This window comes from Salvelinus sp. IW2-2015, linkage group LG7, assembly GCF_002910315.2.
Source record: "Salvelinus sp. IW2-2015 linkage group LG7, ASM291031v2, whole genome shotgun sequence".
Lineage (NCBI taxonomy): Eukaryota > Metazoa > Chordata > Actinopteri > Salmoniformes > Salmonidae > Salvelinus > Salvelinus sp. IW2-2015.
Genome location: NC_036847.1, coordinates 26,800,731 through 26,825,250, shown reverse-complemented (window position 1 = coordinate 26,825,250; position 24,520 = coordinate 26,800,731). Strand labels below are relative to the sequence as shown.

Sequence of the window (24,520 nt, the reverse complement as noted above, 5' to 3'; positions counted from 1 at the left end):
TGGGTGCAGAGATTCACAGCCATCTACAGATGGCCAAAAAGGGACATCTTGTACACCATTGAGGAGGACCACACACCTCACAAAGTGGCGTTAATCACCAGGTATTTGACTTAATCATGGAGGATGTGCAACCCTTTTCACTAGTAGAGGTGCCTTCATTCCGCAATCTAGTAGAAGGAATCAGTGGTGGGAGAAAGGTCATGATGCAACGAATTGAAAGGGAATTGAGTCCATGAAATAAGCTCTCTCCACCAAGTTCCAGAGCGTTAAGTCAGTCAGCACCACAACAGACATCTGGTCTGCCCATAAAATAAGCTTTTTTGGCATGACATGCCACTGGATCGAGGAGGACACCTTGGAGAGGAAGTCAGCTACTTTGGATTGTGTGAGACTGTGAAGACGTCATACCTACGATGTGATTGCTGCCAAGTTAAGTGATATACAGTGGGGAGAACAAGTATTTGATACACTGCCGATTTTGCAGGTTTTCCTACTTACAAAGCATGTAGAGGTCTGTCATTTTTATCATAGGTACACTAAATCGGAATCTAAATCTAAATAAAAAATCCAGAAAATCACATTGTATGATTTTTAAGTAATTAATTTGCATTTTATTGCATGACATAAGTATTTGATCACCTACCAACCAGTAAGAATTGGAGAACCAGTAATTTAGCAGACGTTCTTATCCAGAGCGACTTAGTGCATACATTTTCATACTTTTTTTTACTGATGTCCCGTGTGATAAGTGTTTAGCACCATCCATGTTTCTGTGTTACTTAAGCCCTTACTTATACCTGGTTTTAACGTGTATCCTTTGTCCTGCACATTGTGTTTGTGCCCACATTTTTAGACCGGTGTACATGATTAAAAGAAGCAATGTGGTCTAACTGTTATCAGATCTTATAGGTGTAAATGGACAAGATCAGAATGAAGAACGCATGTTAGAGGCAGGTATACAGTGAATAAATACATTTTTGTCACAATGTTTTGTGATGTGTTCTAATGTGGCTATGCTTAGTGGCTCAAACATCCTACAAGAAATGTTGTTGGTAATAATACTTTTTTTCTTCTTATGTGTTTTTCGGGTGAAGTAATCCTAAAGTAACTGAAGTTCATCCGATTACGTTACTGAGTTTAGGTACTCCAAAAGTTACGTTACTGATTACAATTTTAGACAGACATCTAGTAACTGTAACGGATTACATTTAAAAAGTAACCTACCCTACCCTGTTGATAGTGTATATGATATCAACAGGGATGTATTTTTTCTGGGTGACCTAAATATTCACTTGCTTTCATCAGTTTGCCCACTCAAGAAAAAGCTTCAAACTGTAACCAGTGCCTGCAACCTGGTTCAGATTATCAGACAACCTACCAGAGTATTTACAAACAACACAGGAATCAAATCATTCACATGATTTTCATATTAATCACAGCTTCCAAATCCACTGGATATAGTGCTAATGTTTTTTTGTTTCATGTTTTGTGTGGACCCCAGGAAGAGTAGCTGCTGCTTTTGCAACAGTTAATGGGGATCCTAATAAAATACCAAAATACCAAATAATAGTATAGCAGCCATAGAAGAAGATGGCGCCGGAGGGGATGGCTGCCGTCTTATCGGCTCTTAACCAACCATGTAATTTTGTTTGTTTTTTCGCGTTGTTCGTAACTTAATGTTGCTGCTACCATCTCTTATGACCGAAAAGAGCTCCTGGACATCAGAACTGTGATTACTCATCTCAGATTAGAAAAATAATTGTTCTTCAATGAGTCGGACAGGAGGGAGATACTACAGACACCCAACCAGGCCCAGATCCCTGGTATTTGTTGGAGAAGGAAACTGAGATTTCGCGGAAAAAGATCAGGGTGCCTTGTGAGGATCAGGCGACGAGTGGCTAACCTGCCTTTGCATTCTGTCCTGCTAGCTAACGTTCAATCACTGGAAAATAAATGGGACAAAAAAAAACATTAAAAACTCTAATATCTTATGTTTCACCGAGTCGTGGCTGAACGACGACATTAAGAACATACAGCTGGCGGGTTATACACTCCATCGGCAGGATAGAACAGCGGCCTCTGGTAAGACACGGGGCGGGGGCCTATGCATATATGTAAACAACAGCTGGTGCACGATATCTAAGGAAGTCTCAAGGTTTTGCTCGCCTGAGGTAGAGTATCTCATGATAAGCTGTAGACCACACTATCTACCTAGAGAGTTTTCATCTGTATTTTTCGTACCTGTCTACATACCACCACAGACCGATGCTGGCACTAAAACCTCACTCAATGAGCTGTAGACCACATGTAGGGGAACAAGAAAACGCTCCTAGTGGCTGGGGACTTTAATGCAGGGAAACTTAAATCAGTTTTACTGAATTTCTATCAGCATGTTAAATGTGCAACCAGAGGGAAAAACATTCTAGACCCCCTTACTCCACAAACAGAGACGCGTACAAAGCTCTCCCTTGCCCTCCATTTGGCAAATCTGACCATAATTATATCCTCCTTAATCCTGCTTACAAGCAAAAATGAAAGCAGGAAGCACCAGTGACTCTGTCTATAAAAAAGTGGTCAGATGAAGCAGATGCTAAACTACAGGACTGTTTTGCTAGCACAGACTGGAATATGTTCCGGGATTTTTCAAATGGCATTGAGGAGTACACCACATCAGTCACTGGCTTTACCAATAAGTGCCTCGAGGATGTCGTCTCCACAGTGACTGTACGTACGTACCCTAACCAGAAGCCATGGATTACAGGCACATTGAATCCTACTACACCGTCTCCGATGCACGTTGGATGTGGCAGGGCTTGCAAACTATTATAGACTACAAAGGGAAGCACAGCCGAGAGCTGCCCAGTAACATTAGCCTTCCAGATGAGCTAAATAACTTCTATGCTCGCTTCGAGGCATGTAACACTGAAACACACAAGAGAGCATCAGCTGTTCCGGATGACTGTGCGATCACGCTCTCCGCAGCCGATGTGAGTAAGACCTTTAAACAGGTCAACATTCACAAGGCCGCTGGGCCAGACGGACTACCAGGACGTGTACTCCGATTATGCGCTAACCAACTGGCAAGTGTCTTCACTGACATTTTCAACCTCTCCTTGTCTGAGTCTGTAATACCAACATGTTTCAAGCAGACCACCATAGTCCCTGTGCCCAAGAACACTAAGGTAACCTGCCTAAATGACTACTGACCTGTAGCACTCACGTCTGTAGCCATGAAATGCTTTGAAAGGTTGGTCATGGCTCACATCAACACCATTATCCCAGAAACCCTAGACCCACTCCAATTTGCTTACCGCACCAACAGATCCACAGACGATGCAATCTCTATTGCACTCGACACTGCCCTTTCACATCTGGACAAAAGGAACACTTATGTGAGAATGCTATTCATTGACTACAGCTCAGCATTCAATGGTATCAGAGTACCACGTCTAGGTCCAAGAGGCTTCTAAACAGCTTCTACCCCAAGCCATAAGACTCCTGAACAGCTAATCAAATGTCTACCCAGACTATTTGCTTTGCCCCCCCTTCTACTCTGCTGCTACTCTCTGTTATTATCTATGCATATTCACTTCACTAACTCTATCCACATGTACATATTACCTCAATTACCTCGACACCCGCACATTGACTCTGCACAGGTACCCCTTGTATATAACCCCGCTATTGTTATTTACTGCTGCTCTTTAATTATTTGTTATTCTTATCTCTTACTTTTTTTAGGTATTTTCTTAAAACGGCATTGTTAGTAGGGGGCTTGTAAGGAAGCATTTCGCTGTATGGTCTACACTTGTTATATTTGCCGCATGTGACAAATACAATTTGATTTGATATGATTTGATTTTTATTTTATTTGATATCTGGGAAATTTTAAGTTCCAAAGGCTGGGCCTAATATAGTGTATAAGAGGTCATACAATATGTTTTGTAGTGATTCCTATGTTGAAGATAATATATATATAATATAATATTTACTGGTCTGTAGTGTGTAATGGGGAGCAATGTCACGCCCTGACCATAGTTTGCTTTGTATGTTTATATGTTTTGTTTGGTCAGGGTGTGATCTGAGTGGGCATTCTATGTTGTATGTCTAGTTTGTCTGTTTCTGTGTTTGGCCTGATATGGTTCTCAATCAGAGGCAGGTGTTAGTTGTTGTCTCTGATTGGGAACCATATTTAGGTAGCCTGTTTTGTCATTGTGGGTTGTGGATGATTGTCTATGTTATGTTGCATGTTAGCACAGTGTTTATATAGCGGTCACGTTCGTCTTATTCGTTTTGTTGTTTTTTGTTCAAGTGTTCTTCATTAAATATAGAAGAATGTATTCAAACCACACTGCGCTTTGGTCCGCTTCTTACGACGATCGTGACAAGCAACCAGACGCGCACTTGACACATTTATGAAATTGCTTATTCCAGTTACTAATCAGCATACACCCACTAAGAAAATGACTGTAAAAACTGTTAAATCCCCATGAATTGATGAGGAAGACAAAAATTGTATAAGATAAGGTAAAAGGAATGGCAAATTAGTCTGGCTGCACAGCCGATTGGAAAACGTACTGTAAATTGAGAAGTCATGTGACAAATCTGAATAAAAAGAAGTAGAAACTGTACTATTAAACAAAGATAATTGATATAAAGAATAATAGCAAAAACCTTTGGAGCACCTTAAATGAAATTCTGGGCAAAAAGGCAAACTCGGCTCCATCATTCATTGAATCAGATGGCTCATTCATCACAAAACCCACTGATAATGCCAACTACTTTAATGATTTTATATTTGACAAGATTAGCAAAGATAGGCATGACATGCCAACAACAAATTCGGACCCTACACATCCATTCATAACTGACCCAATTATGAAAGACAAGCATTGTAATTTTGAATTCTATAAAATGAGTGTGGAAAAGGTGACGCAATTATTGTTGTCTATCAACAATGACAAGCCACCTGAGTCTAACAACTTCAATGGAAAATGAATGAGGATGATAGAGGATGAAATTGCCACTCCCATTTGCAATCTCTTCAATCTAAGCCTACTTGAAAGTGTGTGCCCTCAGGCCTTGAGGGAAGCAAAGTCATTCCACTATGCAAGAATAGAAAAGCACCCTTTACTGGCTCAAACAGCTGACCAATCATCCTGTTACCAACCATTAGTAAACTTTTGGAAAAAATTGTGTTTGACCAGATACAATGCTATTCCACTATAAGCAAATTAACAACAGAGTTTCTACACGCTTGTAGGGAAGGGCATTCAACATGTATGGCACTTACACAAATGACTGATGAGTTGGCTGAGAGATTTTGAAAACAAAAAGATTGTGGGAGCTGTTTTATTTGACTTCAGTGCAGATTTTGACATTATCTGCTGCTGGAAAAATGTATGTGTTATGGCTTGTGGATCAAGAGTTACCTGCCTCTCCAACATAATCCAGGTAGATTCAGGCATTCCCCATGGCAGGTGTCCAGGCCCTTTGCTTTTTAAAATATTTTCTAATGACCTGCAACTGGCTCTGTGTGTCTATGTAAGCTGATGACTCAACACTATGCACGTGAAATCACTGCAACACATTCAGAAAAAAATTATACGTTATTTCAAAAATGAAATATTTCAAAAACTAAGAGTACCACAACTAAGCATCCTCAACCAAATCTTGTAATGAATTATGTGGAAATTGAGCAAGTTGAGGAGACTAAACTGTTTGGAGTAAACTGTCATGGATTGTAAACTGTCATAGTCAAAAAATATTGATGCAACCGTAGCTAAGATGGGGAGAGGTCTGTCCATAATAAAGCGCTGCTCAGTCTTCTTAAAGACGCTATCCTCAAGGCAGGTCCTACAGGCCCTAGTTTTGTCGCACTTGGACTACTGTCCAGTCGTGTGGTCAGGTGCCACAAAGAGGGACTTAGGAAAATTACAATTGGCCCAGAACAGGTGTATTTAATTACTTTGTAAAATGAATGATAACATTATACAATACATAAACGTAAGTTACAAAGCATTAACAAGCATTACAAGGCATTATTATATGCAGTGGTTTAAAGTGCTTAAGTAAAAATACTTTAAAGTACTACTTACTGTAGGTAGTTTTTTGGGGGAATCTGTACTTTACTATTCATATTTGGACAACTTTTAATTTAACTTCACTACATTCCTAAAGAAAATAATAATTTTACTCCATACATTTTAATCCATACATTTTACTCCATACATTTTACTCCAAACATTTCCCTAACAGCCAGTACTCATTACATTTTGAATGCTTACCAGGACAGGAACATTTTCCAATTAACACACTAATCAAGAGAACATCCCTGGTCAACCTTACTTCCTCTGATATGGCAGACTCACTAAACACAAGTGCTTTGTTTGTAAATGGTGTCTGAGGGTTGGAGTGTACCCCTGGCTATCTGGTTTGCTTAATATAAGGAATGTGAAATGATTAATACTTTTACTCTTACAATATTATAATTTTTTTAACCTTTATTTAACTAGGCAAGTCAGTTAAGAATATATTCTTATTTACAATGACGGTCTACCCCGGCCAAACCCATTTACTTTTGATACTTTTGATACCAAATACTTTAGACTTTCACTCAAGTAGTATTTTACGGGGTGACTTTCACTTTTACTTCAGTCATTTTCCACTAAGGTATCTTTACTTTTACTCAATACCTTTTTCCACCACTGATTCTAAGCATGGTCAGAGAGAGAGAGAGAATCACTGAAACCATGGCTCATGGGAGAGAGAAAGAAAGAGATAGAGAGTATCTCAACACAGCAGTCCAGGAACAAAAAAGAGAGCGATACAATTAATCTAAGACCTTTTATAAGCATCTGAGTTGTTTGGATTCAAAAACTGAGTTGATGACAAATAGTATTACTGTATAGTTAACCTCCAATCAGATATCAGACCTACAGTGTGTAACCTCTGCTTCTCAGGGTTGAGACAATGGGGGTTGGCAAGATCGACACACAGAATGCTGAATTCTTAAGACAGCACATAGGAATTTCTTGCATACAGAATTTCTAGCTATTCAACAGTGCTGTGTCTAGTGCTGGCCAGAAGAATTGTCTAATGTCAGAGCTGGGCCTGATCTGGGCATGTAGGGAGTGTTCTCTGATGGCTGGAGACTGGGCAGACCATGGTTTCCCAACCCTCTCCTCAGCCCCCCCAGACGTTTCACAATTTCGTTTTAACCCTAAACTGGCACACCTGATTAAATTGGTCAACTAATCATCAAGCCTTTGACTAATTGAAATCAGGTGTACCAGTTTAGGGTAAAACACAAAGTGATGTGTCTGGGGGAGACAAGGAGAGGGTTAGGACACCTGGAGTAGACTGAGTAAGGTGTAAAGAACACAGTGCACTGTAAACAAGCTTGCATCTTTAAATACCAAAACATCCATCCTTTGAATGACTTCAGTGTTTTCCTTTCTGTGTGAACCTGAGAGTTAGAGGGGCTTGGAAGCCAGGTAAGGTAGCAGCGGTGTGGGCCTGGCTGGCACACTAAAGCCTGTGTGTCAGAGATAGAAACTACTGGTCACCAGGCAGGCTAATTGGCTGCTAGGACAAGATGTTGATGCACCACTAAGCCACTCAATTACATCCCCCAGGGGCCCTACTTCCTGCTCTCTGATTGGACACGGGAACCATGAAATCAAATAAATCAGATAACTTTTGGCAGCAGTCAAAATGTGTTTTCTCAGACCAAGGAAAATATAATTAACACTCATATTAACCTCAAAACTCATGTAAGACCATCATTAATCAATAGAATAAGAGCATAATCTGAAATGGGAAATATCATCTGATCATTTTAAGTGGAGAAAATTATAGAAAAAGATTACAATGATTTACTTCACACCATCACAAGTGTGGTGAGATAACAGCCAGCTGAGAGTCTTCTGTCTGTCAGCTATTGAGTGTGCTAGAAAGTTCTGTTGTTGAACCCCAAGGAGTCCATTACATGAGAAAGTAATTAGCCAGTGAGAGAGAGGGAGCATTGATATATAAATGGACATGCATATCCTGTGAGAAAATCGATTTTTCAAAATAAGTTAATTCCTTCACTTCCTTGAGTTCCAAAAAGTTCATCAATTGGTCAGCATATCAATAGATATACTTCGCAGAAGGAAATGGATTAGGGAAGTCAATGTTCACATGATATAAGATAAAGGCCAAGAACCAGCCAGTGGAGGTTCCTGCAGGAAAGTAAAGGAGAATGGACCTCCATAGAAACATTTAAAAACATGAAAACATTTTTAAAATATATATATCTCCTTTGAAATACAGCTATACTCAATATTTTCATGTCACCAAATATCTGTATTACATTGCTAAGAATACACCGAAAATACAGTAGGGCTTAAATTGAATGACCTTTCCTATAGAAAAGCGCAGTCAGTGTCACAGTATATACATAATTAAGGAGACATACAGTCTTTATCAATATCCTTTGTAGGACTTCCTGGTTAAATAAAGGTTAAATAGTCTACTGCTTTGATCTCAATTTATACTGTACAAGTAATCTGTTTACATAACATATAAACATACCTTTGACAGGACAGATCTTGTTATTCAAATGCAATATTCAATACCTGTTCTACTACCCTCAACAATGTCGATGAATGTTAAGGGACTTTGTCTGTTTATTCCTCTTAGAGAGTAGGCCTATATTTCATATACGAGTGCAGTTTGGGAAATTGATACTGCTGTAAATGAAGGCCTGCTAAAGTCAATAAATCACAGTAAAAAATTAAACCTTGTAGCAAGCTGGAAGTTTTTAATATACTTTCACCACAGCATCTATATGAGTCACTATCCCTAACCCCTGATACACCATCCATCCATTCTCACAGCAATTAAATAGCTTCACCACCCTTGAAAAATCTGTTTACAAGATACCTAATAATGACAAAATCATCTCTCCACTCTTATTAAAAAAGGGTGGATAAAATGATTAGTAGGAAAGCAAGCAAAAGCAGGCATACTGCTAGAATGCACTCCATCCAACCCCTACCCAATACTGTAGCATTTCAATAGCTTGACCCATCCTTGAAAGCTGTTTACAAGAACCAAATAATTATAACATTATTTCCACTAATTAAAAAAGGGTGGCTAAAATGACTAGCAAAGACACAAAATCAGGGACACTGCTGTAATGAACTCCATCCAACCCACTCCAATCCATATCCGAAACATAGTACATCAGTACAACACCTCACCTCACCCCAACCCAGTATGTGAATGTTACTGTGAGGGAGGATGTCTTACATTCCCTTGCCATAATTCTCATGAAAATCAGGGCTACTACTACTATGGACTCCATCCAACCCCAACCCTAAATAACACCATGCTCTAATAGTACACCTCACCCCAGATCAGTGTGTGAATTGTACTGTGAGGGTGTCTAACAGTCTTTCCCATAATCCATTCCCATTTTCTTCCCACACCTCTGGCAGGCAGCCGAATAACTGGACACACACACACACACACACACACACACACACACACACACACACACACACACACACCACACACACACACACACACACACACACACACACACACACACACACACACACACACACACACACACACACACACACACACACACACCACACCACACCACACACACACACACACACACACACACACACACACACACACACACACAGCCCTCTGGCTGGCAGGCAGGCAGGCAGATAATGCTAGAGTCTAACCCTTCTCTTCCTGGCATGCTGTGGAGTTTTAAGGATTTGGGGATGTGGGGGATTAGAGGATTTCAGATTGCAGTGAGGAAGAGAGAAAGAAAGAAAGTGAGCCATAAAATGCAGCTATCAAAAAATAAGAGAGATGGGAAACCTGCCTTTATCTCCATGTAGTTGACCTGTTGTATTGCTCTTTAATTAATCATGTTCTACTGTGAACATTTGCATTTTGCATTTTGAACAGTGAAAATGTCTGAACATGAGATTCACCACTGGAAATGACTGAGGGTTTCCAATGGACAGCCTTTCAAATACAATTTTACTTTGGAAGTTTGGAAGTGAAATTGCTATCCAAAGCCTATTTTACTTTATTTTACTCTGAACTCCCTCATCTTCGATAGCAGTGTGACTCTGAGCCATTCTCCATTGCTGTGGCTCCCCTCTCGTTCCCAGGGAAATATCAGCTGTCATGGCGATGTGTTGGAGGGAGAGCCTGTGAGTAATTGAGGGATACAGGGCAGGGATAGCACCACCACTCCCTGCCTTCCTCAGAGATTGCCCTTTGCAGAAAATGAGCTGAGCAGTACACGCCAATAATTTTTATTCAATTGATGACAGTGGATCGTTAAGGCTCTTGAAAGATTTAAATCCAAAAGGTCAACCTTGGCTTATCATTGAACACTCTCCTTGTGCATTGTGGACAGCAACACGTGTAATACAATATGTAATACAACATTACCAATACAGTACAACTCATGCTGTGCACAGCAGGCAGTGTATATCTCGTATCGTGCCATTAGCTCTATGCAAAAGTGGACCACCTTCTGGTTTTCTTTCTGGAGATCAGTCGATTCATAACAGCCAGTAGAGTGCATACATCTGTCTAATGACAAGGTTTCTATGGAAACCAGGTTAGATTTTGAAGGCACTTGAAGTGAAAAACCCCCAGGCTTGAGTTTGCTCTGACTCTTCTTCAAAACAAAGTTTAATTCAATTTGTGGGCCGTTCTGAAAGGCTACATATGCTTCAGCCAAGGCCCAGCTTGGTAGAACTCTCTATTGGGATGGAAGCAGTTCTCAGCCAGCCCTTTTCATCTTTCATCATTCTTCCATTGAAAGACTTAACAATATAGGCTTTTACTGGGCCTACTGGTGCCGGTGTTGAGCTTGATGTTGATATAATTGTTTGTTGGAGCTTCTGAGCTTTCCAGATATAACAATATTAATACATTTGTATTATGAATCCTTAAAAAATATATACATCCAACAACGTAACATGTTCTTTCATATGGTATTTTGATATAAAGACTTTGAACACATGACTTGATTTTGTGTAAATATAAGGGTGGAATCACAGCTACATGTACCACTACTGCACTAGCTGTCCTTAGTCTTTACTGTGGTTTGACCTTTCTCATTTGCATAATATTGTAATCAAAACATTATTTACCATACAAAATGTGTAGAGGTGTAATCTATAAGCATGGCCCTGTGGGATGGTAAGAACTGTATACCCTCTGCTCTCACCTGTGCTACATCAACCCTACCTTCCTTCTTTTTCTTCTTCAATTAGGTTTTATGGCCATTGGCCTCCAATATGTTGCATCACCGCAACCAACTGAACTGGTGTATAAATCCATTATACACTACATGACCAAAAGTATGTGGACACCAGCTTGTCGAACATCTCTTTCCAAAATCATGGGCATTCATATGGAGTTGATCCCCCTTTGCTGCTATAACAGCCTCCACTCTTCTGGGAAGGCTTTCCACTAGATGTTGGAACATTGCTGAGGGGACTTACTTCCATTCAGCCACAAGAGCATTAATGAGGTCGGGCACAGATATTGGGTGATTAGGCCTGGGTCGCTGTCGGCGTTCCAATTCTTTCCAAAGGTGTTCAACGGGGTTGAGGTCACGGCCAGGTTAGGTCAGTGCAGGCCAGTCAAGTTCTTTCACACCAATCTCGAGAAAACATTTCTGTATGGATCTCACTTTGTGCATGGGCCATTGTCATGCTGAAACAGGAAAGGGCCTTCCCCAAACTTTTGCCACAAAGTTGGTAGCACAGAATCATCTAGAATGTCATTGTATGCTGTAGCATTAAGATTTCCCTTCACTGCAACTAAGGGGCCTAGCCCGCACCATGAAAAACAGCCCCAGTCCATTATTCCTCCTCTACCAAACTTTAGAGTTGGCACTATGCATTGGAGCAGGTAGCGTTCTCCTGGCATCTGCCAAACCCAGATATGTCCGTCGGACTGCCAGATGGTGAAACGTGTGATTCATCTCTCCAGAGAATGCATTTCCACTGCTCCAGAGTCCAATGGTGGCCAGCTTTACATCACTCCAGCCAACGCTTGGCATTGCACATGGTGATCTTAGGTTTGTGTGTGGCTGCTCGGCCATGGAAACCCATTTCATGAAGCTCCCAACTAACAGTTCTTGTGCTGACTTTGCTACCCGAGGCAATTTGGAACTGAGTGTTGAGTGTTGTAACCGAGGACAGATGATTTTTACGCGCTACGCGCTTCAGCACTCAACGGTCCTGTTCATGTTTGTGTGGCCTACCACTTAGCCGCAGAGCCGTTGTTGCTCCTAGACGTTTCCACTTCACAATAACAGCACTTACAGTTGACTGGGGTAGCTCTAGCAGGGCAGAAATTTGACAAACTGACTTGTTGGAAAGGTGGCATCCTATGACGGTGTCATGTTGAGAGTCACTGAGCTCTTCAGTAAGGTGATTCTACTGCCAATGTTTGTCTATGGAGATTGCATGTCTGTGTGCTCGATTTTATACACCTGTCTGTGGCTGAAATAGCCGAAACTACAATGTCATACTCTTTTGGACCAAAAAATTATGGAAAACAGAGAAACTAAAGATACATTAGTTGCTATCTTTTTTTCTCTGTACATTTTTTGGGGAAGCCTGGCTTCCCTTGTCATCCATTAGTACACGTCACTGCTATTCCTGCTCTTTTCCCATGATCCACCAAACGCATTTATTGTGTCATGTTCAATTTACACTTTTTTCAATGCTTATTTGAATGTCATTGAGAAAACAGAAAGGTGTCAAATTGAATAAAAAATTATTCAGAGACATAATCATCTACTTTTTAATCTGATTACAATATTTTTGTTGGTAACATAACGAATTACAGTTCGAGTTTTTTGATAAACCGTTACTCCCCAATGCTGAGTGTCTCTAGTGTGGACATTACAACACACACAGAGCAAATGGAAATTCACTGCTCACTGTCTATATCTGTTGGCCTACTCCATTGTCTCTATTGTGAACATTACATTACCCATCAAATAGAGCTCTGCTTACTGTATGCCAATGATCTACTGTGCAATGGTCTCTCATGACAGACCGTCAGCACACTCAGATTTGCTTCCAGGTTCCAATGATCAAATGTGCGATTATGTTGTCATTATTGGGAAATTAAGTACTTTGTATAATAACAACAAATTGATAATGAGTTAAATATCATGAGTGGTTACATATCATGAAACAGCTACATTATACATTCCAAAGCCATCATATACCATTTCAGCTACATAAAACTTCCATTCTATGCTCTGGTCAGATAGCCTACATAAACCATCAATCTACAATCTTCGCATTTTTTGTCACAGTTAACGAGAAATGTGCCAGTGACAGGTCAGTTAACACTGTCCTTTGTGAAGAACTGGGAGAAATGGGATATGACAAGGAGGAGTCATGGCTGGGGATGATGTTGAAATCCTCTCAGAGTAGAGGCACAAATCCCCATGTCTAGGAAATCCAGGCTCCATCTTGGATAAGCCCAAAGCTCTCCGAACTGGACCTAATTTACAAAATGCTTTGATGGAGAGTTCTGAACATGAGAGTTTTTCATTTTAGTAAAAATGCACATCTTGAAACTTGGAGTTATCTGAGGACATTTGAAAGTTACAACTGTATTATAAAAACCATACGGCATGCGTAAAGAGATCTTCATTATACCTAATAATACTGCAATACCACTGTCTTAGAGTTTGATGTAGAGTGTGAAAGAATTTGGAAAGGATCAAATCTATAAAACAAATAAAGCAATGATCCATATTGATGATTGTCAAACTGGACATTCAACCCATGTTTCATTTGAACCATTTACAAATCTCCCTGTATAAATATGAATATCATATACATATTGAAGGCTATAATGTAACTGTTGAACAAACAGAATCTAACCTCCAGTGTTCTTTTTTAACATATGCTCATGTTTGTACATTAAACTGAGTAACAGTTGAGCCAGCTGAATTTCTAAAAGGAACAAATTGAATCTGCCTTGAAGCAGGTCTAATGGTTAGCAGGGAATGACAGTATGTTGAGATTGGAGTCAGAATAAAACAGAAAGCACCAAGATGCTCTGAAACTCTTCAGTGTGAATTATTGCAGATAAATCAGGGTAATCAAGAGTGCAGCAGCATTGGATGAACGCTGCAGTGAAACCCAAATAGATAAAAGTACATTTTCCACAGTATGGAAACATTGGCAAGTATCAGGTGGAGAAAGATAATTACATTTCATCAAGAATAAATGTATAATGCTTTGGCAAGTATCCCCCGGGGCGAACCAAGCCAACAATGTGGTGTTTTTTCTACATCTTCTCAATTTTTTAAAATGAATGTTTGTCCTTGGTGCTGCCTGCTAGCATTCTTAGTGGCTCTCCAGGTCTTTAGATCCCATTTGTTCTTCCAGAAAACATATTCATAATATTGACAAATTAATTAGTTTGAGAGGCTGTTCCAAGCCCACCACACCCCATACCCATTTTCATATCCACACACATACAGATATACACCACACACAAACTATCTCCAGAGAGAGCATTTGACACTGTAGCACATCTCCCAATAGGCTTCGTTGCTATTGAAATAGATTATTTATCATTTATCAGAGTTAACTGTAATTACTTTTTAACTCAGTTGCAAGGCTAACAAAGTGTGTGTTACGTATCTTTTTACTGCTTTAAGGATGAGCTTTATGTATTCAGCATCCACATGTATACACCAATGACTGCAGACAAATGTATAATATGATCATCAATCTTACGAAAACAGGTTTGACAGTAAACATATGGCTGTCCATCTTTCAGACCGCCAGTGTTTCATTGTCACTGATACTGCGATATCAATCTACTGTGTTACTGTGTTGCAGCACTGCACCATAACAATCTACTGTGCCATATTTTGTATTTCAATCTAATTGACTCTGATTCTCTCTGTTTCTCTCTCACTGTTACCACCATCTGCTTGTCCATATTGTGTGATCCTGCATTTGGTCCTTGCGGCTCTGCTCCAGACGTCACTTTTGGCCTCCTCCTCGGTGTGTTTGTGGTGTGTGGCTTGGTCCTGCTGACTCTTTGTGCCTTTGCCTCCTGGAAGCTGTGCTGGGTGCCTTATCTGCGGAATAAAGAGGCAGCGGCCCTCTCTTCCAACTCTGCAGCCCTCACTCCAGCCTGTGGTCCCCCAGACGACTGCCCTCCCTTCCACCTCCACCTCCACCCTCCTCACCCCCTCCACCACAACCAGCACAAGTTCCTCCCCAGCCCCAACCAGCAAAAGTCACCGGTCACCATGGCTACGGATAAGGTGAAAGACCCGATGGGTTCCATGGGATTCCTAGAGGCTGCTGTGAAGATAAGCCACACATCGCCTGACATCCCCGCCGAGGTGCAGCTCTCAATGAGGGAGCACTTTTTGAGGCGCACGCAACGCATGCAGCGGCAAGCCACTGAGCCCGCTTCCTCCACCAGGTCAGCACCCACACCCACACCCACAGCCATAGACACACACACACACACACACACAACACACACACACACACACACACACACACACACACACACACACACACACACACACACACACACACACACACACACACACACACACACACACACACACACACACACACACACACACACACACACACACACACACCGAGAGGCATGGTCAGAAAATTGAATGGCTCTGGTAATAATAAAAAGATTAAAATTTAAAGAACCTGACGTGTACACAGGGACAGTACAGGCCAAATCTCCACATAATGGCAACAAAGATAGAAAATCCAACGTTTAATCTACCTGAATCCACTTCAGTATTTCACTGCCCAACACACACATACACATACACATACACATGCACACACACAAGCACGTATGCACACATGCACATATGCATACACATACACACACATGCATGCGCACACACACACACACGCACGCACGCGCGTGCACACACACACACCACACACACACACACACACACCCACACACACACACACCACACACACACACATACAGTACAGTACAGTAACACACATACACAGAGGCGTGGTCAGAAAACTGAATGGGTCAGGTAGTCAGCAGAAATATCTATAGTCAGTTATAAAGAAACTTCATAAGGACCTCACAAATAACGGCACAAATAACGGCACTAACAAAGTTAGGAATTAACTTTTATCTGAATTCAATTTGTTATTCCACAGCTGTTTAAAAATAAAAAATGTACATGATTATCATAGTGAAAAAGACAATTATGTTTCAATTTGTTTCGGTCCTCCAAAGCCCTTGTGTTACTTTTTGCCTGTGAGCCATTTGGTGCTGTTCATTTAATATAAGGTTAATATCTCCAGACCACTTCATGATGAGTAATGCAATACACTTAAAAGCATAAATTCACCAGTAAAACAACCCCACAGACATTATTCCACATGGCCACAACTATAACGGGGGTCTAATTATTGGATATACCTCTAATTATTTTTCAATAACATAATCTCTGTGCTCTGTTGTCTTGAAATACCCATACCCATCCTGAATAACAGCCCCCTAAGAGTAGGACAAGTTATACTACTAACTAAGATAAATTGAATTGGGGACCATGTAGTTCTAGGTTGCAGAAACACTATTAAGATTCGAGAAACCACTTGGAATTGAATTCACCTGCTGGGCACTCAAGCAATTTTTCAAAACACTGACCTTTCCAGATGCCACAATGAAGCTGTTCATATTCTCCCTCTTCTCCTCTCTCTCTGCCATTTTACACACTGCCTGTCGCTACTACAGGCTGAATGGTTTAGTGGGGTTCTCATATTTCTCCCTCCTCTCTTCTGTCTCTGCAGACACAGCTCATTCAAAAGGCACCTGCCCAGGCAGATGCAGTCCATCAGCCTGGACCTGGGCAACGACTATGCGGATGAGGACGAGCAGCCCACCAGCATCGGACGCATCAAACCAGAACTCTACAGACAGAAGACCTTGGATACAGACGAGTCCGCCAAGAACAGCAACGCCAAGAACTGTGGGAAGATCAACTTCTCCCTGAAGTACGACTATGACAATGAGGCCCTCCTGGTCAACATCCTCAAGGCCTTCGACCTGCCCGCCAAGGACCTGTGCGGCAGTTCCGACCCCTACGTTAAAATCTATCTTCTCCCAGATCGCAAGAAGTTCCAGACGCGCGTCCACCGGAAGACGCTCAACCCCACGTTTGACGAGTCCTTCCAGTTCCCCGTGCCTTATGATGAGCTGGCTGTTAGGAAGCTCCACATGAGTGTGTTTGACTTTGACAGGTTCTCCAGACATGATATGATCGGGGAGGTGGTGGTGGATAACCTTGTTGAGACGTCAGACCTCTCCAGGGAGACAGACATTTGGAGGGACATTCAGTACGCCACAACTGTAAGAACGTCTGTCTGTTTGTCTTTGACTCAAAGCAGAGTCGACATAGCCTGATCCCAGATCTGTTCGTGCTGACCAGCCTAGAGTTAACATTACTTATATTTGAAACCAGTTATAATAATCTCATTCAAATCAAATCAAATCAGCAGCCCCCCCCCCCCCACCAGAACAAAAAATTATGAACAAATGTGAGTTCAGCATGTCATAAATCTTTTGTTGAAGTAAGAATTTATTCAAGTCCTATGAAATGACAGTAATTATAAGCTAAAGGCATAAAAAGTACTTGTAATCATCGCAAAGGTCATAAAACTGTCTCGGCAAAAGAATTGAGCCCTCCAACGAGATATTGAAGTGGTCATTATATTTGACAGTAATTCTATTTGGATGGTGTCCTGAGGATGTCTTGATGAATAGTGCACTATGCTGTTGGCATCAGTTTGGATTCTATTGGAGTCTACATCACTCTGGCATCGTTCTGGCATCACTCTGGCAGCTCTCTGGTCTGAGGGGTACCTCTGTCAGATTATTTTATTTGGCCCGTATTGTTGGACTTCAGCTGCTTTTGGAGGGCAGTTCAATAATCCAGTAGTTATTGCTAAAGTGGCAGAAAGCAGTTGGCTCGTTGCTTAACAAACACATATTATTGAACAAGGACGCCCAGCCAAAACTCCCTCAACCACCGTCTTATATAAAGTAATGTATATAGTAGACAGACAAGGACGGTTCTAAATGTAATTGTTGCGTTGCGGATGTAGTAGTAGGCATAAAGGGGTGGAGGTGCATGTACTAGGCCTACCTTTTATATGAGCCTTGGACTGAATGAAAGTACTGTTTACAAATGGGGGATGCATCAATAACACCAACCCACTGGCATCAGGAACATCAAGAGTGTAGAGGGGGCCGAGGGCTGGGGGGAGGGCAGGGTGGAAGACTTATTGACTGTAGGCAGTGTCTTAGAGCATGATCCATATGAACTATTTTGAGAGGGGTTTCTCACTAATCATAGGCCGCATGATGCATAAATGTTTAGGTAAGCCTGATTTATACATCTATAGGTAGGCCTACTGTATCGACTGTTTCATCCTGTGGTGATAAAGTGATAAATGATAGTGGCTGATCACAAACTCAGCTTAAATCTAAACTCTAATCCTGGCTCAAACCCTAAATGTAGCATTTTCCCTCATAACACTGACACTTGCATCCCTTGCCTTCGCACCACACCCCAGTTTTAATCCTGGCCCTTTGACTACTGCAAACCTGCACTGGTGCCGTGAAAAGCAATACTGTTTTACAAAGAGGAGGCATTAATAACAGGTAATACTGTCTCCAGACAGAGAGGGCAAGGGAGCAGTGCGTAAGATAACTGTTCTGACATTACTGAAGTCTTCACAATGATTCATTAGCTCCATTTCATAACTGTAAATGTCAATATTGCATACAGGTCATGTACCACATTAGACTTCTAAGATGCTCTGGACTAGAAAGTATTTTATGACACATTTGCTGTGCGCTCATATTACTGCACGGAATCCAACTTTGTCTTCATCAACCAAATTCCCTCTACCATTGGAGTGCTTAGGCTAAATCAGCCTTAAGTGCTTGAGACATTAAGTCCATATCCCATCCCGAGTCATGGGAATTCTCAGTCAGATGGGGGGGGGGGGCTCACCATAGCCCATTTAAAGTGATTAGAACCTCACCAACCTTAATGCATGTTCATGGGATGAAGCTTAGTCAGAACACCCCGGGACAGACTGAGAACGAAACTTTCACTCCACATGAAATACTAACATTACATTTTAAACTCTTAACACTCCACATTAAATATTAACATTACATTTTAAACGCTTGACACTACACATTAAATACTAACATTACAGTTTAAATGCTTAACACTCCACATTAAATACTAACATTACATTTGAAATGCTTAACACTCCACAGGTGGCCATAAAGTAGACATTTTTCACTGTCCTGCAGATTTGTCTCTACAACTTCCTCAGTGTGAGCTAGATACTCAGTTCTGTTTGTGATGACAGGCTTCACACCAATATCTCTTGAGGGATTTTGGAATAGCATTGGCTTCACAATCCATTTCCATCGTAATGTTATTGCCCTTGCGCAAGTAGGGCTTGAAGGCATCCTTCCAGTGATGTGTGTCACATCAGTTTGTTTCTCTGTTTGTTCCCACAGGAGAGTGTAGACTTGGGAGAGATCATGTTCTCACTATGCTACCTGCCAACCGCAGGACGACTCACTCTTACCGTCATCAAGTGCAGGAACCTCAAGGCCATGGATATCACTGGATACTCAGGTAGGCAAGCTGTATGTGTGTGTGTGTGCGTGTGCGTGTGTGTGTGCGTGGGCGTGTGTGTGCGTGTGCGTGTGCGGTGTATGCGTGTGCGTGTGCTGGTGGTGTGTGTGTGTGCGTGGTGTGTGTGTGTGTGTGGTGTGTGTGTGTGTGTGTGTGTGTGTGTGTGTGTGTGTGTGTGTGTGTGTGGTGTGTGTGTGTGTGTGTGTGTGTGTGTGTGTGTGTGTGTGTGTGTGTGTGTGTGTGTGTGTGTGTGCGCTCGTGCACATTTGTGATGGTGCACTCATTGTTTTTCATAAGTCAAAGTGAAAATAAACCACGGCTGTAACATATCAAATTATAGATGTTATCAAATATTGAATAAAAAGAGCAAACGAAGGGAAGTCCTCTCTAGTGCTGAGCTCTGTTTCTGTGAGAATCTTTTCATATTCACCACTGGCAATAGGAAGATGTCACCTACAACTACTCATTTCTCTGAGGTTTCAGTCAGTGTTTTTATTCTAATCTAGGTGTGTCCCAGGTGGTACCCATTCCCATATAGTGCACTACAAAGAGCTGAAAGTAGTGCACTATGTAGTAAACAGGGTGCCATTTGGGATGTAGGATAACAATCTGCTGTTCCATATTCAGTTTATATTATCAATAACCAAATATAATTTGAGGAAATATGTTTGCTTGCGAATTCAAGTGACATTCCCTGTGCGTTAAATGTTGTGAATCTTGTAGTATGTATTTCAAACAATTATTTTATTATTTGTTATTATTTTTCCGCTCATTGTTAATGACATTTTACAAGTTTAACATCCCTTCTCAGTTGAGGATTTAAATGTCTACCAATTGTTGCTGGATTGAATTGGATCTGTGTGCAGTAAACCATGGCTAGTAAATTGTATCCTGAAGCATATTTGGTTGCAAAGCAAGCACTCTTTATATTGTTGTGTATGGATCTAAGGCAGCTTACATCTGACTAGTTTACTGGCATAATGGATTATAGGAGCTGATGGATGAAGATTGAAATCAGTATTCACCACGCCAATATGTTTCACTTTATTCCATTAAAACATATTTCAGCAGCTTTCGCTTCCTCCGCTTTCAATGCATGAGGTGTTTACTCATCAATATCAAATGTACAGAGATTTATTCCAGACCTTTCCAAGGATGTTATTGTTATATTTAGGTTTAAGGTAGCGTAGGAGTATAATACACATGGGAAATTTACTTTATGGGAAATGAAATTGATCGCTGCAGCATCAAAATGTATGTGTTGAGTTATGTTGAGGTCACTGCAGGCTTAATAAGAAGAGCGTTATGTTCTCACATACTGAAACAATACCTGCATGCTTCAAGTTTCAAGTGTTATTAGTCGTATGTACAGTATACACATGATATACATCATCCAACAAAATGCTTATTTGCAGGTTCCTTCTCGACAATGCAACAACAATAAGAAATAATACAAGATAAGAATACGAACATAAAGTAAATGGCTCAGTAGAATAGAATAAACATTTTAGCAGGAAGGCACAATTTATAGTCCAATATTTACACGTGTTTTGGGAAAGGGGGGATTGGGAGGCAAGTGTTTAAATTGTGCATTATTTAGCAATAATAATACGAGTCTGGCATCAGCAGATGGGATGTGTGTCTAGCATGAATGTGTGTCACTGTGTGTTTTTGGTTTTAGTACCCTTGTGGGTGTAACAGTATAACTTTACGTCCGTCCCCTCGCCCTGACCCTGGCGCGAACCAGGGACCTTCTGCACACATCAACAACAGTCACCCACGAAGCATCGTTACCCATCGCTCCACAAAAGCCGCGGCCCTTGCAGAGCAAGGGGAACCATTACTTCAAGGTCTCAAAGCGAGTGACGTCACCGATTGAAACGCTATTAGCGCGCACCACCGCTAACTAGCTAGCCATTTCACATCGGTTACATGGGGACCAGACATTTTGCCAGTCCCCACAAGGAAAAAGTCTAGATTTATGGGTTAGGTTTAGGGTTACAATTAGGGTTAGAGTTTAGGTTTAGGGTTTAGGAGTTCGGGTTTTGAGGTTAGGGTTAGGGTTAGGGTTACGGTTAGGTTTAGGGTTAGGGGTTAGAGAAAATTGGTTTGTGAATGGGATACAATTGTTTGGTCCCCACAAGAATAGTAAAACAAACATGTGTGTGTGTGTGTGTGTGTGTGTGTGTGTTGTGTGTTGTGTGGTGTGTGTGTGTGTGTGTGTGTGTGTGTGTGTGTGTGTGTGTGTGTGTGTGTGTGTGTGTGTGTGTGTGTGTGTGTGTGGTGTGTGTGGGTGTGTGTGTGTGTGTGTGTGTGGATGGTGTATGTTTGTGTGTGTGTTGATGGGGTGATGTCTCTGTGTGTGTCGTGGCGTGTGTGTGTGTGCGTGTGTCTGTGTATGTGGATTAGTGGATGAGTGTATATCTGTGTGGGTGTATGCGTAAGTGAGCGAGTGCATGTGTGCTAAGGTGCAAAGAGTCAGTGCAGGTGGTCAGTCCAGTTCAAGTTTTCAGCAGCCTGATGGCTTGTAGATAGAAACTATCTCTGAGCCTGTTGGTATCAAACCTCATGTGGGGTCCTTGATAATGCTGCATGTCAAGTGTTCTGGTGGTAAATGTACAGAATCTCTTTCTCAAATCAAGGATGAAAACACAAGGAGATTTCTGGGCGCCACGATTAATCTCAAGATAATGCGCCTATAGAATTTACATCCTGATTTATATCTTATAGCTTTTTCTCTTTTCCACTTCAGATCCCTACGTCAAAGTGTCTCTCGTCTGTGACGGGAGGCGTTTGAAAAAGAAGAAGACGACCATCAAGAAGAACACTCTGAACCCCACGTACAACGAGGCCATCATCTTCGACATCCCCCCAGACAGCATGGACCACGTCAGCCTGCACATCTCAGTCATGGACTATGACTTGTGCGTATAACACTTTGATTTAATCTTGGCATCCATAAGACAAATGTGGCATGCACTTGGCCAGCTACTTGGTAACAGTCTGTCAAGCACTGTCAAAAAATTCAACTCAGATGGTTCTCTCAGAATATTCAGCATCTGTGTAGTTTGCACAATACGCCCCCTAGAATAGAACACTGCTTAGGATGTCTATTTAAAAAATAAAAATAAACACAACAAATAGAAAGAATAGATCAGGAGTCAGAACATTCACTTCACTGGTTGAATGGAAGCTCTGAGGGTAGTCTTTATCAACTAACGTGGCAGCTGCCGACTGGCGAACCGACTCTACTTTGAGGGTATCAGCCAGGTGATCCTTGTTTTGTACCAGTGCGTCCCTTTGATCCAGGATTATGATGTGGAAGAACAGAGATCCCTTCTGGTCTGGACTTTGTTGGTGCCATTACCATTTGTAGTTGTTTCTTCATCCCATTTATATTTCAGACATTATCTCTCCAAGAGATATGGAAATGTCTCCTTTTAACCATAACTCAGCTTTATCTTCACCTGAACTGCAACTGCTAATTATCACCTCTCCCTTTTAACTTTTCATCTTGCAGCCGTATCCTCTGATAACTAAATGTATACTTGTTATAAGGGTTGTAGATGGGGTGAAATCATTTTGCCAAATTAGCTTTTATAATGTAGATGCAAAGATCTTACATTGCTGTGTTCCCAGGGTATTTTTTTATTCTATTTTGTAAAACAAATTCAGCTATGAAATCAATCCTGCATTTTGTAATGTAGTGTCTCTGAAGAGCAGGATTAGCTGTACTGTTGTGTTGATGTTGTGTGTGTTGTCTGGCCCTTGCAGGGTAGGTCACAATGAGATCATTGGTGTGAACCGTGTGGGGTGCAGTGCTGAGGGGCTTGGCAAGGGCCACTGGAACGAGATGCTGGCGTACCCACGCAAACCCATTGCACACTGGCACCCCCTACTGGAGGCCAAGAAATCAGAGAAAGAGGTTAGTTCATACAGCACACTGCGGTGTGTGAAGAATTCGTATGCATGAATATTGCATATAGTAAAAAATATAGAGACTTTTTTTCAAGGATCACATGTAGGATAAATAGTCAATGTCAGATATTGTAACAGTGTGATATCTATCTTCTAACTGAAGTGTGTGTGTGTGTGTGTGTGTGTGTGTGTGTGTGGGTGATGCTTGTGTGTGTTGGTGTGTGTGGTGTGTGTGTGTGTGTGTGTGTGTGTGTGTGTGTGTGTGTGTGTGTGTGTGTGTGTGTGTGTGTGTGTGTGTGTGTGTGTGTACGTGTACGTGTACGTGTGTGTCTGTGTACTGCAGTGGAAACGCGGACGGCCAGTTTAGACAGCCAGGGCTCTTGCCCTCCCCAGGCCTCCTTCTAGCCCTGAGCAGAACCACCTGTGAGCCTAGTGAAATGGTCTCCTCTCTCTCCTACTAATCCTACATCCTGTCTGGTTTGTCTGCCTGCGCCTGAGGAAGAAACATAACCCCACTCAGTCTCTTTCTCAGTCTTCACTCTCCCTCAAGTGTAGCAGCAAAGTGATCCTGTTCCCAAGAACTGATCCTGGATCAGCATCGCTGTCAGTTGTTTGTGACGTAACAATGCTTTTTTTGAATCAACATGAAGTGTTGAAACTTAGGTTTACTGATCTGGAGTCAATCCCAGTACTTGGGTGCTTTGGTTTGGTTTTATCCTGAGCTTCTCTCATCAAGTGAGTCCCAAAGGGGGAGCTTGTTGTCTGAGTGGAACAAACGACTGCCGTTCCGAGTGTATCTATCTATGGGTTGAGTCCAAATGAATGTGATCACAGTCTCTTACA

At 41.5% G+C, this 24,520-nt stretch overlaps 1 protein-coding gene across 1 annotated transcript in view; it reads left to right on the top strand.

Moving 5' to 3' along the window:
• The window catches only part of LOC111966119 (synaptotagmin-6), an 82,019-nt gene extending 57,975 nt beyond the window's left edge, over window positions 1–24,044 (top strand). The window contains exons 3-8 of the mRNA XM_070444336.1: window positions 15,063–15,516; window positions 16,887–17,445; window positions 19,639–19,759; window positions 22,512–22,683; window positions 23,534–23,684; window positions 24,021–24,044. Coding sequence (XP_070300437.1) covers window positions 15,063–15,516; window positions 16,887–17,445; window positions 19,639–19,759; window positions 22,512–22,683; window positions 23,534–23,684; window positions 24,021–24,044 — 1,481 coding nt within the window. The remainder of the gene's footprint in view (window positions 1–15,062; window positions 15,517–16,886; window positions 17,446–19,638; window positions 19,760–22,511; window positions 22,684–23,533; window positions 23,685–24,020) is intronic.
• The last annotated feature ends 476 nt before the right edge of the window (window positions 24,045–24,520 follow it).